This window comes from Orbicella franksi, chromosome 2, assembly GCF_964199315.1.
Source record: "Orbicella franksi chromosome 2, jaOrbFran1.1, whole genome shotgun sequence".
Classification (NCBI taxonomy): domain Eukaryota; kingdom Metazoa; phylum Cnidaria; class Anthozoa; order Scleractinia; family Merulinidae; genus Orbicella; species Orbicella franksi.
Window position 1 is genome coordinate 3,126,758 of NC_138146.1, and position 15,746 is coordinate 3,142,503.

Sequence of the window (15,746 nt, forward strand, 5' to 3'; positions counted from 1 at the left end):
TGATCTTATATGACATAGGAGTTGTTCCTTCGATAATCCGCAGAAATTATTGCGCCAAATTTTACAACGGACGTGGCGCTTGCTAACCGGTGTTTTTGTTTTAAATTTCATCAAAAATGTTTGGAATAGATGTCTACACGGAGTGATGAAGAAATCCTGGTGTAACTACTCACCTGGAGTCGTCAATTATTGCACTTATGACGGCAATCATTCTGTGATATCGTTTAGAAAACAGAATGGTTGGCCGGTAAGTCTGTTTGTAGCTGAAAAACAAGTTTGGTTATTGTAACCTTAAGCTAAACGTGTAAACATCGAGGCATTTAAATCTATGATCTTATAACATGTGGATGGATGGAGCTTAAAAGTAAAATGTAGGCGACATAGATTTTGCGTGATTTTGCCTTACATTTGCTACCGTACACAAAGGTGATCGATTCATGAAAATTCTGCAAATTTAAACTTTCCTAGGTTTTGTAAATGTAAGTCAACAAGAAAGCTTACGTCTAGCCTGATTTTTGAGTATTGGAAGCAGGATACCGAGAAAGAAAAATAAGACCGGTACCTACAACCAACTTTAGTTGAAAGAAACCCCCTTTAGGCTTTACCGGTCAACAATCGTCGGCTGACTACTGTAGGATGACTACTTGCTGTTGACTGATCAATGCGTCCATCGGATTGGATTCCTTACCTTTACCCATGTTAAATTGGTGAGAATGGTCTTGTAGTAGCTGCGACAGAGCTATCCACCAAAACTCAATTCTGTATTTCTAAGTAAAATATATACAACATATGTTGTAGTTAAACTACTGTACAGGTAAAAGATATAGTACATCAAAGACTAATTCAGTCATATGTACATAGGTAAAGAACGTTTTTAAGGCTTGATTAGGACCCAAACTCATGATCTCTGCAATTTTGGTGTAATGGTTTATCAAGTGAGCTATGAAGCTACCTGAGAAGTGGTCACTTTGCGAACCAGTAATATACCCCAAAACTTACATGTAACACTCTTGTGTCATTGTCTTATTTTACAAACATTTTTTATTTATTTTTTGTTTGTTTTCTCTTAGGATATCAATTCGCTGGACCAACTGTCCGTCATTTTTACGACCAGGAATAATATCATCAAGCACTGACAAAACATGTTCTTCAGCAAAGAGATTATTTTCCCATATTTTTGGAACTCAAGCCAGTCAGCTGCGCTCTTTTATCACCATTGGTTTTATTGTTATTACATTTTTGGGATGTCTCTTCTTCTTACACCATAACTGGTATCCAAATAGAACTAGACGTTTTACGTCAACTGATTTTTATGAACATGGAGCAGATTCACATTATCACTATGGAATTGTTATTGACTGTGGTAGCAGTGGATCTCGTGTTTTTATTTATTACTGGCCACCGCACAATGGGAATCCAGATGAATTGCTTCAGATTAAACAAATGAAAGACCCCCGAGGAAATCCAGTAAGGATGAAGATTAAACCAGGTATTATAATAAAAAACCTCTCAAAGACCTATTATAATTCTTCTGGTACTTGTGGTTAAGACTTTTGAATGTTTCCATTGTATAAATACACTTACCTGAAGGAAGTTCCACACTACTGTGTATTTCCAAAAAATATCCAATATAACTCCCCCTAAGAAGGAATTTTGTCTAAGACCCTTAAGGCTCCTCTAATGTCCAGAGAAAAGTCTTCTAGACTACAATTATTTATTATTAAGTAGTTCCTCTTTTCACTTTGTCTGTCTTGTGTGATGCGAAAAAAAAAAAAAAAAGAAAAACACAAATTAACAAAAAAACCTGAGGAAAAAAACAATAGCCACATGAAATCAGAAAAGCTAAAGAGGGACTACTTGTAAGCTGAAAGTTGTCGAAAGAAGCCTGTCACTGCAAAGATCACCATCTACCTCATGATCTTGGTCAGCTACTCTCCTAGGTAACAATTTGATTGTTCAGAAAAAGATGGCAAAGCAAACCACCTACTCCAACAATAACTCTGCCTTCTTCAAAATGTTGCAGCAACATAACCCTGGGTTAATATTTCTTGGTAATAAAATTCAATAAAATTAATGACATGGATGGCCTAAACAAAAAACAACTTGAATCATGTTGTGTTATTCATAGCACTTTAAATTTGACCTACCTACAGTGGAACCTCGATATAATGAAGGGCCAAGGGACTGGCAAAATATGTTCACTACAACAAGGTTTCCTTATATCAAGATTCCTTTCCATATATTCCACTATTACTGGGGCAATGAATACGGTTTGTTAAACTGAGGACTTCTTTACATAGATGTACATTAAATCGAGGTTCTACCGTATCTTGACTATGATTGTGTAAGATAAATTGAAAGCGTTCCAGCATCAGTTATCATGTGTCTTTTTTATGAAGCCATTCATTAATCCATCAAAATTTGATATTTGAAATGTTCTCTTCTGACTCAAGGAATCTCCAGTCAAGTCAATCAGCCATCAGAAGCTTCTTCATATATTGATCCACTGCTGTCCTTCGCTGTGCAGCAGATCCCTGAACACAAACACAAAGAAACACCACTTTATGTCCTAGCAACAGCTGGCATGCGAATGCTTTCCACTGCAGACCAGGAGTCTATTTTAGATGACTTGAGGGTTGATATTCCTTTGAAATATAACTTCCATTTCTCTTCGTCACATGTTGAGGTTATCACGGGCAAACAAGAAGGTATGCAATTTACTGATCATGGTTTTGCATATTATTGATAAGATTTAAGCAAAAGTCAAGTATAGATCTTCATGTAGTGATTGCTGTCTGAATGCACAGCCCAATGGCTTGGTGGCGAGTGCATTTGACTCTGTTGATCAAGGTGTCTCTGCAAGCAATGGCCAGAGCAATTGTGTTGTGTTTTGGGCTGCAAGAGATGTAAACATAGGTACATGTACAAGTAATAATAAAGATGATGATGATGATTGATTAAGATACTGCTGTCGATGGTGATGGCAGCGATGATGATAACAATGATGACAACAACAATGACATTAATAAGGCAATCTGACAGAATGTTATTCAATAAAAGTACATGATTTGGAGTAGTACTCCTTGTTACCTGGAGTCAAGTGTTCAGGTCAAAACTGCTGTGCTGCTCTGACCTATAATCACTCAGATTGAATTAAGTACCAAAGACCAATGTGCACCTATCAATTTTGTAAATTATATGGAAAGTGAACTGTCAGTCTCTTAATACATTTAAGAGAACAATTCGGAAACGCAACTTCAGTAACTTTTTAAACAATGAAAGATGCAATTGCCGCCTTTGTGAATTTTAATAATAAGCATGTATATAGCTTTTTTATCACATAAATTTTTCTTATTATTGTAATAGTTGTAATTTTTTTTAGGTAGGTGTCCACAATTAGTAGAGGGGACGCTTCCCCTCAGCTAAACATTTTAGACATGGTAATAAAGTTTATTATTATTATTATTATTATTATTATTATTATTAACTAGTAGTAAATAAATAAATTGTTCGTTTCACAGGTATTTATTCATGGATTGGAGTTAATTTTGAGCTGGGAAGATTTGATCATTCACACGATAGCCAAGGTATTTTATTTCAGATCAAGATTTGTTGGTGTTCAGTTTTTTTCCATGCCCAACAAAACTGACATAAGGGCAATTGAAACTTGCCTTTCGTGTAGTTCGATTCAGTAATAATTATCTCCTCAGAGCTTTATTATCTAGCTCTCTGCACGCACTGCAGGCCTATGATGCTCCCTCATCATAGGCCTGCAGTGCATGCAGAGAGCTAGATAATAAAGCTCTGAGGAGATAATAAAATGTGGGTATTTCTTCTTTGTTCTGAGCAGAACACCCCCATGCTAGTTGTTTAGTTTTACGTTATTCAGTATGCAAACTGGCCGAGCAGAGTCTCTGCTAGATTCAGGCATTTAAAAACATTGTCAGTTGACTTTAAAGACAGCATGATGTTTAACATTTCACCTGGGATAGACCAATACTAGTGCTTTAAATGATCTTGAGTAGAGTTGCCACACGACTAACCAGCAGATTTGCCTTACAAAATGTATTTGCTTCATACTCGTTTGCGTCACAGGTTCACCAGGTTTGAACAATAGTGTGTCTGATGTTCCCCGTAAAAGGACTGTGGGATCCCTTGACATGGGTGGAGGGTCTGCACAAATTGCTTTTGAAGTTGCAAAGTCTGTAAGTATCTACATTCATGAGGAAAGTGAAATATTTAACATATCGTAAAGAATTTGTTACTTACTGTTATAAGATCGGTTGTGATGATAATCATCCTACTACTTACTAGTATAACAGTCTCAATTTTCAGGAGAAAATGAAAGCAGCCTGCGGTTTAGAAGGAACAAAATATGGCGGGTTGCGCATATATGATCCCCAAGAATAGACCATTTCTACCCTCCTTTTTCATAACCAGGGCTAGAGTTGCATCTTCATACTTATACTTGTCTGTTAACAGTGCTCAATGTTTCACCATGTTGTAGGTATGGGTTCCATCAGAGCTGAGTGCCCAAGTTAACCTTGGCTGTGACTCCCATCAAACTACACATAACTATTATCTCTATGTTGCTACATTTCTTGGGTTCGGGGGTAATGCTGCTCGAGACAGATACACAGAACTTGTCATCACGAAGAATGCTACGCTGCCGGTTGATCTGTAAGTATGATCAGATTTTGATTGATTGACATAATATTTATACCAGTCCTGATCGTGCCTTTTTGGTATGCTTCGGTAGCATTCAAGGTGCATTTGGTCGAGCCATGGTTTGTATGAAATGTAGTCGAGACAAAATACATGTACTTATGGGGAGACCAAAGGAGCGTGATACGCCAAGAAAGTATGGTAATAAAAGTAGGATGGTATTAACTGTACACAAATTCGGTCATAATTTCTCAGTCTACAGTGTACTTACTGTAATTAAATCTGTCAGGCGTTTCCGTTCTGTGGGGCTGGGGGCGTGCGAGTTCAGTTTTGGCGAGAAAGTTTGTTTGACACCTTGTAGGATCCTTTTAAGCCCCGAAAACAACCGATATTCAACTGCGTGTAATTCATGAATATGATTAACAAGCACCATATTTCGACTTAAGTTGCATTTTATATGCAGGAAGAAACACTTCACACACAAAGCAATACTGATACTACCGGTAATTATACAGTTGAAAAAAAAAAAAAAAGACGCAAATTAAAGCAGCAATGAACTTCTTTGGCCGTATGCTTGGTTTATAAACTTGCAGAAAAAAAAAAAAAAAACTAGGCAAAATGCAATGTTTCACCATAGACTCGGATTTTATCCGTGTATACGTTTCTCCCAGATGTTTCTCCCGGACAGTTCACTTAGATCTAGAGAAGCTATAGAACTCATATTATCTTTACCTCTATAATACAGACACCTCCAAACTACGGATGTTGCGCCCTGTGTCTTTGGTTTTTGTATTTAAGAGTTTTTCACTGTATAAAGGGGTGGTAGTATGAAACCTATTAGCGTTCTATCACGAATGCCGTTTGCTGATTGGCTACGCTATTCACTATCTATTCTATGATAGATAGTAAGTAGCGTAGCAGTGTGCGCTTGCTAACAGAACGACGGCCGCTTCTTTGCATTTTCGAAGTGCCTGTGAAGACGATTTCAATAAGTTTTGAAAGACTAGTAAATTTCTACTAATTAAAAACAATTATCTTCAGTCGCTCTTGATTTCTATGCGTGGTAGAAATCTCAGGCTCATCATCTAATTGTTCGGTATTGATGTTTTTGCTCTGTTGTATACACAGTTCAACAGGTGCCTATCTCGATCCTTGTTTGCCGAACGAATGCACAGAACAAGGGACACACAAGGGAAAGCCGTACAGCTTTCTTGGAACAGGAGAATACCTAAAATGTCAACAGCTTGTAGTTTCTCTTCTTAACCTCACCAAGCCCTGTCCAAAGAAGCCGTGTTCATTTAATGCAGTCTACCAGCCTCATATTGACTACGAGAACGTTGAGTTTTATGGATTCTCGGAGTACTGGTACTCTATGCATGATGTGTTGAGAATTGGTGGACAATATAGTGCGACTGACATGAAGGGGGCTGTGCAGGTAATATTCCTTGTGTATATTTGTTCAGCTCTTGTTTCGGGTCGATGCTAGACGTTCGAATTCTTTTAGACCGGTTGACATTGAAAATCTTATTTTTCATCTTTTTGGACAAAACCAATGACTTAAGATACTTGGCCTGTCTCTTAGAGCGGTTTTCACCCGAGTGTCGAACATAATTTTCATTTACTTTGGTTTTGCATTCCTACCCCACGCGATTGATTTAAAAAACTCACGCCACTTTGTTATGCAATCAGAAGGAAAACCAAAGCCAATCGCGACTCGCTCGCACATTTTTGCCGGCAAAAAGCTTCTAGTTTTGATTGGTTCACTGGACTGCTTGCGTTCGTTGTGACTGGTTAGAGTGAAATGGTTTTGGTTATACGACACTCAGTTGAAAAGCGCTCTATACCAGAAAGAGCGCAAACTTAGTCTGTAAGTCAGTTCATGCTTAGTATAGAAACCAGCACTCACATATGATTATATTTTTTCAGGAGTTCTGCAGCACTCGTTGGTCTGTTCTTGAGTCGCGTCATTCTAAAGGCTTATACCCTTTTGCGGATGCTCATAGGCTCAAGTAAGACAATTTACGTTAAATTCACGTAGTTTGTAAGTAGTTCCTGGAACTTAGGTCTTAGGGCTTACAATAACATGAAAAGAGGTCAGACCTACTGTTCCTGTGACATCGATGTCAACGAGTTGAACTCCGTGACGTGTGACATGTTACGGGGGCAACATTCCCGCCAAGTTTATGTTGCGTGACCTCGAAAGTCTCAGCACACCCGATAAGATTCTTCGCTGCAACATGTCCCCGCTGTATTTTCTTGTGTGTCCTCGCCAAACTCCCGTGTCACTTGTCTCCTTGTATGAACAGAACATGATTTTCCCTCTGACACATGTCGATGCAATGATGTCCCTTCCACACGTGACTCTTTCGTGTCATTATAGTATAGCAGACGAACTCTAGGCGAAGTATGAAGACTGTTTTGTTCACCGTTAAGTCAGTTTTTCAAATGAAACTTGTTTTTGTTAGGTTTCAGTGTTTCAAAGCAGCTTGGATGACAGCAGTTCTTCACCAAGGTTTCAAATTTCCGCAAAACTATAGTAATCTACACTCTGCCTTCTACATCGGCGATAAAGAAGTTCAATGGACGCTTGGCGCTATCCTCTACCGCACAAGGTTTCTTCCTCTTAGGTAAGTAAGTTAACAATAACATTTTAGCGCTACACGGCACTTGTATGGGTGGAGACATGCGAGGATTTCCTGGCGATTTCTCCGTTAGCCGATGGTTTTCTCAAGCGGAGTGTTGCGTGGTGTAGCCATACAGAACTGACTCTAGATGTTCTCAAAATATTTCACGGTTGTAAGATTGTATGTGCTCCTCCGGGCGCTTTTGGCACTCGAGTTTTGAGTGTGGTACACATTTTACATGTACTCGCTTCAAGCTCCACTCGCTGGCAAGTTTATAACATATCTTGGTCTACAGAGCCGGCGTAAGGGCGTCAACTGTTGATCGTCTTGCAACTGGGCTCAACTGTAGCAGGAAATTACACCTTTTCTCTTCATTTTACTGCTATTGTTGCCGTGCCATTTGTCTTAAAGTTATCTAATTACCATCTATACGATTTAGCATCCGCCTGCTTCGCATTTATTGATCTGTTGATAGTACAAACTCTTATCCTTCGGTGTTTTGCGGTTTGACTCTTGGAATGGTTAGAGTAGTTTTCAATTGAGTGTCGTGAAACCAAAACCAGATCAACTAGATCGGTTTTAAATTGAGTGTCAAAAGTAATCAGGCAATTACTTAGGTTTTGGTTTTGGTTTGAGACTGGCTGAGTAGTCTAATTGGTAAGAAATTGGTTTGGATTTGCTTTTACTACACTCAATCGAAATCCGCTCTACTTACCAATTAGAATACTCAGCTAATCTCGAACCGTAGTAAAACCAAAAGCAAAAGCAGAACCAAAGTAATTGCCAAATTACTTTCTACACTCAGTTGAAAACCCGCTTTGACCCTGCTTTTTGTATCTTTTATTCCCAAAGTGAAACTCAGATATCAATATTCTGTGTTTTTCTTCAATTTACAGGGAAGTCCAGTTGCACTCGCAGTACAAAAGCACTTATCACGCCTTTTGGAGTTACGTCAGCGATCTAGAATTCCGCATCATTTTTCTTGTGTGCAGTGTCACAGTGGTGGCCGCCATCTTGCTTTACTGCAGGCGCTTACGGCGCATGAGCAAGACGTCTAGCTTTTGGCTGTACGACTCAACACCAGTGCTGTACAATGTTGACGTGATTCCGAGCATTGAGAAGATTCCTATGATATGAAAGAATGACGATATTATATTATAGACTTGAATAGAATTATTCAGTATTAGTAGAAAAATAAAAGCTGATTGTACAAAGAAAAAAACAAGTAGACCATTTTCGTATTGTTGGTATTGGACTGGAAGTAGCTTGCAACTGGCTAATGCGGGGAGTCTTTTCAAATCTCTTCTTAATGATATTCCCTTGCATTTAATTGCAACCCAATACCGAAAATATTAGATTTTTAAAATAGTATCGGTCTTTAAAGCTGCAAGAGCGTTTACTCTAATTATCTCCTGTCAGCCTGCCCCATTTAGAAGCTTAGCGAAGGAAGCTTGTTCGATGGCATCGTTGAGAGTGAGTTGTGTCGAGACACACAGCCAACGGACCCGAGTCGCTCACTGAGAAAGCTGTCCAGACCTCCGCTCGTTAGCTTTATAAGGATCTCTTGTCGGTCTTGCCTATTTAGAAGCTTAGCATCACCCAGGGTGTGAATTGTGTAAGGGCACACGGTCGATGGACGAGATTCGTTCACTTAGAAAGATTTCCAGTCCTTCACCCATCAGGTCCAGTACACTACATTTGTAAATGACAAGAGATCTCCTACAGTGGACCTCCGAATTAACCTGGTCACACGCAAAATAATTTGTAACTCCAGTAATAAAACATTCTCCATAGGACACTTAGTCCTATTTCTGGTCAGAAAAATCGTTTGGCCAGGCCTTGCGCGCACTTTGGTGTTGACTTGGGCTCACTTTGGTCGAGATCAAATTTGCACGCAAGTCAACGCAAGTATTAGCTTAGTATTTTACAGTTTGGCCACCCAACCCAAGTTAACGCAAGTTGAGTGGCGTCCATTCGTTGCTAAAGCAACCTATTAGCCAATGAAATACAGGATAAATCTGCAGGGTTTTCAAGATGGCGATCATTTTGGCGGCCACCGTGATGTAGGTCGGGCGGAGCCCCACCCATTTTTGCCGCGAGTACTTTGGAGGAAACTTGCGAGTCGGTTTGGCCACCCAACACAAGTCTTTACACAAGTTCAGCTTTCGGCTACTTGCAACTACTTGCGAGTCCGTTCGGCCAGGACTTAAAGAGTGAGATATCGAAGAAAATGGAGAGTTCTCAGCGTCCTCCATTTTGGAAAATGGCTGCCTTCTCTGGGACATGGTTTTTAGGTGGGAAACCGCTGAATTGGATTATTGCTGACAATGACTGAGCTATTTTCTTGAAGATTATTGAAAAACACAAACTTCTGAAAAAGGCAAATTGTAAATCTCCCTGAATATTCTTAAATTTTCAAATACCTCCACGTATATTCTAAATATTCCAGAAACTTCTAAATATTTCAGAAATAGTGGTGAGGCCTAAATCGCCTTTACGAAAGTCTAGAAACCAAGATTTAGCGCAGTTCCCGGCCACGGTGTGGTTTTTCTTCTATAGGGTTGAACTGTAGAAATTTCTCAAACGAAAAATCGACGGTAACATCTCCTGAACGGGATCGATAAACCGATTTTCGAAAGGAGTCGTTGAGAATCATACTCCTCTTTAATACCAAGAGTTGGCTTCTATAAGTGTGACCTGTTTGTAACGCAATTCGCTTTGCCAACCATCTTGTCACGGTAACTGTCGGGGCCGTAGCCAAATATAACTGTGGAGTGTGTGTTTTTATTCGTACACGTTTTTGTTGACTCTTGTTTCAGTGAATTTTATTTCTCGACGACTTCAGAACCTCATTGATTTTTGAAAATTCCAAATCATATAACTGTGAACATGGTGAATAGATTTCAAAAGAATGGCAATTTCAAAGAATGAAAAACTTTGATGATCGATTCACGCTGAAACAAATTGCCAACTAAATTATCATAATAAAAGCACGTCTAGCTATTTGCTCATGCCGTTTTTTCCCGTTTTGCAATAGAGTAAACAATACTTATGAATAACAAAAAAATTCATTTATCGACTAGCTCATTTACTGTCGGGGAACCTGTCGAGAGAGAGGAAGTTAAAATGTTTCACTCTCTTACTTTGCTCGTTTTAGTGTTCATCTTGCGTTCTTTTACAAGCAGTCAAAACAACTCGACTAACAAGGCAAGTTAAACGTTGAAGGCAAATATTCTGCCCGTGAATGAATATCTCTCACAACTGTAAACTATTTGCCCGCAATTCGCTCAATTGAACATTTCCACGTAGGTTGTAGTCCAACTTTGTTTTTGCACCATTTCTCGATGTTAATGTTTTGGTATGTTTTTTTAGGTGTCTTCAAACGGAACACAGCAAAACCCGTGTAGACAGTCGTCCTCGAAAGAGTGCTGCGCTCGTGACGGTGAAAACAGAAAATAAATAAATAATGCTTTTATAAGTAGGTATCATGGCTTAGCTCTCACTGCATTTCCGGACTAATTTTGCTTTTGTCGTTCTTCATTTTTAGGTAGAGACGGTAGGGATGGACAAAATGGTAAGAAACAGCTATTTATCAGTTCAGATTCACTCTACTCAAAGGAAGAATACCAGAAACTGTCGAAAGGAAAAGAAAACGTTTTTCTAGAGGTCCCAAAATTGTTCACCGATATTTACTGTGAAACGTTTTTGAACTGGTCGGACAGTGAGGCTCGTCCAAAGCAACAGAAAATTTCAGTCTTACCCGGTAAGTTCACAAAATTAAAAACAGAGCTGAAGAACATCGCTTTTGTATTTTCTAATTCTAGGAAAAGATGGCCGTGACGGACGCGACGGAAGAAACGGAGTGAAGGTTTGTGAAAAAAAAAATCCCGCTTTTCAATAATTTTTGAAAACTTTTGATTTTTTTTTCACTTCTCGTTAACATGATAATTCTAACCATTATCTGGTAAGGTAAGGTTTTTAGGTAGAATTCCTTCAAGAAATCTGCAGAAATCAATTTAGTTATGGAGCAATTTTTGTTCATTTTAGGGAGAGAAAGGCGAACAAGGAATTTGTCATGGAAATAACGGAATAAATGGTGCAAAGGTGCATAAAGTTGTTGATATTTCACCCACAGCTCTTTTGTTCTTAAAATTGTACTTGATATTTCACAAGTCAAGGTAGTTTCCGTTTTTTAATGATTAGTTACCTTTATTGGAGGGAGAAAGGTGAACAAGGAAATAATGGAATAAATGGTACAAATGTGCGTTGAATATAAATTGTTATGTCACCGGGAACTCTTTCTCACTCAAACTTCCATTTGATTTATTACTTCTCTTTATATATTAGGGGGAGACAGGTGAACAAGTAAACGGATGTATAAATTGCACAAAGGTGAGGAAATTTGTTACTTTTCACAAGAAGCTCTTTTGTATTCAAAATTCCATTTGATATTTCATAACATGGTTTCGGTTTTTAATCGATTTCTTGTCTTTATTAGGGCGACAAAGGTGAACATGGAAATAATGGAATAAATGGTGCAAAGGTGTGTTGATTTGTTGTTATTCCTCCAAGAGCTCTTTTTTTACTTAAAGTTCCACTTAACTTGATATTTTAAAAGATAGTTTCGGTTTTTAATATAATTCTTCTCTTTATTAGGGCAAGAAGGGTGAACAAGGAAAAAGTGGATTAAATGGCACAAAGGTGTGTAAATTTGTTGATATTTAACCAGAAGCTGTTTTTTTCTCGACTGAAAATTTCAAGATACATTTTATAACATACTTTCGGATTTTGATTGATTACTTCTCTCTATTAGGGCGACAAAGGTGAGCATGGACTTCGTGGAAATGACGGAAAAAACGGTACAAAGGTGGGTGAATCTCCTGTTACCATGTGGAAGTCGTTTTGTCAAATTTTTAACGTAGTCTTATTCATATTGCATGAAATAATTTCGGTCACTGTTGGTTTACGATGGCATGACAAAGAGTAAAGCACTTTAAGTTCGTGAAAAGTGAGACAAGACCAAGTAAAATTTTACAATTATAAATCACAAGGAACATTGACAGTATATCCTTGTGTGAGACCAATTGATTTACTCTTACATGAAGCCATTTTTATAGTATGTAGAGACAGTTTACCCTAGCAATATGCAAAAGAAAGATTGTCTTTGTATCAAAAGCTATCTCCCTCCTCTAAATGGTAATCACTTTCCTTCACTTTTTCTAAAAGATTCGGCAAATTCAACAAAATGATATAATTCACGTGAGATTTTATTGAGAAATAACTCTTTTTTTTCGTGTTTTTGCTGCTGTTTTTCAGGGCCAAAAAGGCGAACCCGGCTCGTCAGCAAAATCCACAAATGGTACAATGCAGTTCACTGAGACTGCTGACAACTGTACTCTGCATACTGCTGGCACCGTTCGTTACAATACTTCCCAGAAGGCCTTGGAACTATGTGATGGAAGCGCATGGTTGCCCTTGGTGACTGCAAGGACAGGCCACGTGGCTAGTAACCCAGGACGCCACTGTCTGGATATTTTAAATTTAGGTAAATTTCATAAGGGAAATAAATAGATAAAGTGTACTGTTCTTAATAAGTTCTTTCTCGTTTTTTGTTTTCTGTAATCAAAATTTCCTTTCCCTTTAGGTCATAGTCATGGTAGCGGACTCTACTGGATTGATCCAAATGGTGCCTCAACAGATGACTCGTTCCAAGCTTTATGCGACATGGAAACTGAGGGTGGGGGTTGGACTCTAGTCGCTACAAAAGTCTCCCCAAGCTTCCCCTTCATCAAAACTGCATTTTCAACATTGGCTGCCAAAACTACGAACGCAGATGCCGCGAGTCATATCCACCCTGACATGGGAGACTGGGAAGAAGTTATGTTCCGATTTGCTGACATCAATACCATTCGGGTTATTTACAACAGGAAGGCAGGCGCACCACAAAACGCGAAAAAGGAGTTCGAAAAGTTCTTAATGGGGACATATCTTCGGTTGATTAGAACCGTATACGGGTTTTACAAGTACAGCCCAGCAGATCACAACAAGAGAAATCCCTCAGTAGGTTTTGCCACTATATCTAGATGGTACTTTTATACAAACCTTGGGATTTCGGAATGGTACGGTGGCACTGACAAGTGGCTTGACATGTGGAATGGTGGTGAGAGCTCAAACAACTACGTCACTGCCGACGACAGCAAGGCGGTTGGCACCAAGTGTATCGCGGGCTACTGTTATCTGAACAAACCAATCTGGGTGATGGTGCGATAGAAACAAACTTCAGCTGAACAATAAGCAAAGGCCCTGTAGCGTGTAGGGCTATCAAACAAACTGAGTAACGATAGAGAAAATTTCTAAGTCGTCTTTGTACCCGTAACGTGAGCTAAAAGAACATTAAGCTACCATGACGGGCCAATATAAGGGAATCAAAGCTTCAACCACATATGTTAATGGTTAGAATAAACGTTGATGCGACAATTCTGTGATATTTCTTGTTATGAGTCTTGTAACATGATAACTATTTGCCGGTTAAACTTGAATACACCACTCTCCCACTACTTTTTTTTAGTCTTGCCATCTGTTTCAGTGTTTTCCACTTTTGATCCTAAAAATCTGTTGTTTGGCTTCGCTAAATTCTCTACAAGCTTCCCTTTTAATTTATCTTGATCCCTCAATCCCTTCCCATGGTAACAAAAAGGACCATTAAAAAACAACAATTATGAGCGATATTTTGGAGGCGCATACATATTTTTAGAATTTTCCTCTCTCCACGTTTGCTTTTACTGTTAACCGTTAAAGAGATGGGTTATTTCAAAAGACTGATTTCATGGTTTCTTGGTTAATTTCAAAAACCGAAATAAACTTTAAGCGATCTGGATTAAATGTTTTTAGTTCGCTGAGAAAAGCCCCCAACCAGCTCTATCATACCTACTCTAAAGTTCTTGAAAACAATGAAGCCTTTGCTTGTTTGAATTGATATCAGTTTGTAACAGGTTCTTTCATCTTTCGTACATCATCATCTTACTCGTCTCCAGTCTTCTCTCATGTAAAATTTGCAAAACGCTTCTACCCATCATCCCTCGCGGTCTACAAATGTCTTGTAGGGAGATTTCCAGGGATAAGTCAGCTACATCAGGTTAACTCGGGGTGTTTGTTTTCTCATAGTTTCCATCTCGTCCAGTTGTGACCCTCCAAAACTTATGTGCAGTCTTTTAATTTGTTACATCCATTTTGAAAATCACCGGTGATCCTTGCAAGTCGTGCAATCTCAGTAGTGCGATTTACTCACGAGTTGTACTATTTTTTGCTGTAAATCGACTCTTTTTCTGTTTTGCATACGAAATGAAATGTAGAGGCATTTCTGGTTCTTCTTTTTAACAAACCGTCTACTGCATGGATCAATGAAACATTAGTACCGATTGAATTGTGCAATTTCAAAATGGATGTAATAAAGTGGTAATTACACTCCACTCAGTTCAATTACTATTATGAACCAAGTTTTAATTTCTGATAGAAACAAAAATGTATCGCTCTTACAAGCAACATGTCCTTCAGAATTCCAAAACCTTACATTTTGTTACACTCTTGAGGACGAATACACGTTTTCTAATATAAGAGAGCAAATGACTAAGGCTTGAAAATAACCCAAAAAAAAAATGGAATTCGACAGGTGTAACTAAATCTTTAAATAGCGTGCTTTGAATATCGAAGATAAGACGCACTTCTTTTTTCATTGTTAGTGTCTCAGCTGTAAGGGTGAATGAAATACAGAGTTACGCATAATCAAGAGATTATCAAGGTAAGAGAGTGAATCCCCATATAGGCCTTCTACCCAAGGTAATCCCTCTCAAGTTATTTTTAGACATTGTACCCAGTTCTTCCATGGATGTTACTCGCGCGTTGCGTGGATGTTTTCGTGGAGGATCTGTCTATGTTTCGTTTCGTTTCGTTTCATTTCACCCAACGCTGTGGGAGTGTCTTCGGCTGTGGGAGGAACTTCGGCTCTCGGCGTTTTAATACATTTCGAAACTTTAATAGGAACTTGTTAAATAAGAGACGGATGTCCCATGCACAAACAATATAACAACTGAATGAACGGCAGAGAAATGAGTAGACAAACGAGTGCAAAACGAACAAACGCCCGAACACAAGCTGGGTAACTGAACAAACAGATGGTGGAAAGTGCAGGCAGACGCTCGCTGCCCAAGCAGCAAAAAGCAGTTCAAGCAGCAACGGCAACAACGCCAAAGACAACGTCGATTAAAAAATGACTTAATATTCAACCTACGAATCTCGCGAGAATTAAGATTCATTAATTTTGTCTATACTGTCAGAAATATCCCAAACAGAATATGTAAGACAGTGTAAAAATTCAAAAAGAAATTTTAAAAATTGGCGTCGTATAGTTCACGTTCTCTCGAATATGCAGAGTGTGGCTATTTCGCGTTGTTGCTTTGT

General features: G+C 38.7%; 2 protein-coding genes across 2 annotated transcripts; both read left to right on the forward strand.

Annotated features, from left to right (window-relative positions):
- The first annotated feature begins 51 nt into the window (after positions 1 to 51).
- Positions 52 to 8,514, forward strand: LOC145476686 (ectonucleoside triphosphate diphosphohydrolase 4-like). The gene is made up of 10 exons (XM_081455419.1): positions 52 to 247; positions 1,071 to 1,489; positions 2,454 to 2,708; positions 3,522 to 3,587; positions 4,096 to 4,205; positions 4,508 to 4,680; positions 5,794 to 6,100; positions 6,592 to 6,674; positions 7,131 to 7,292; positions 8,186 to 8,514. Exons 1-10 carry the CDS (start codon positions 237 to 239, stop codon positions 8,424 to 8,426), a joined length of 1,827 nt encoding a protein of 608 aa, XP_081311545.1. The 5' UTR covers positions 52 to 236; the 3' UTR covers positions 8,427 to 8,514.
- Positions 8,515 to 10,393: 1,879 nt separating this feature from the next.
- LOC145477244 (uncharacterized) lies at positions 10,394 to 14,346 on the forward strand. The gene is made up of 11 exons (XM_081455496.1): positions 10,394 to 10,496; positions 10,662 to 10,731; positions 10,837 to 10,863; positions 11,114 to 11,157; positions 11,337 to 11,393; positions 11,637 to 11,681; positions 11,788 to 11,832; positions 11,946 to 11,990; positions 12,103 to 12,156; positions 12,606 to 12,834; positions 12,934 to 14,346. Exons 1-11 carry the CDS (start codon positions 10,416 to 10,418, stop codon positions 13,557 to 13,559), a joined length of 1,323 nt encoding a protein of 440 aa, XP_081311622.1. The 5' UTR covers positions 10,394 to 10,415; the 3' UTR covers positions 13,560 to 14,346.
- The last annotated feature ends 1,400 nt before the right edge of the window (positions 14,347 to 15,746 follow it).

Coding starts and splice junctions, on each gene's coding strand:
- LOC145476686 (XM_081455419.1), top strand. Junction 4,681..5,793: donor GCTACGCTGCCGGTTGATCT/GTAAGTATGATC, acceptor TTGTATACACAG/TTCAACAGGTGCCTATCTCG. Junction 6,101..6,591: donor ACATGAAGGGGGCTGTGCAG/GTAATATTCCTT, acceptor ATATTTTTTCAG/GAGTTCTGCAGCACTCGTTG.
- LOC145477244 (XM_081455496.1), top strand. CDS start 10,416: ATGTTTCACTCTCTTACTTTGCTCGTTTTAGTGTTCATCTTGCGTTCT. Junction 11,158..11,336: donor ACGGAAGAAACGGAGTGAAG/GTTTGTGAAAAA, acceptor TGTTCATTTTAG/GGAGAGAAAGGCGAACAAGG. Junction 11,991..12,102: donor GTGGATTAAATGGCACAAAG/GTGTGTAAATTT, acceptor TCTCTCTATTAG/GGCGACAAAGGTGAGCATGG.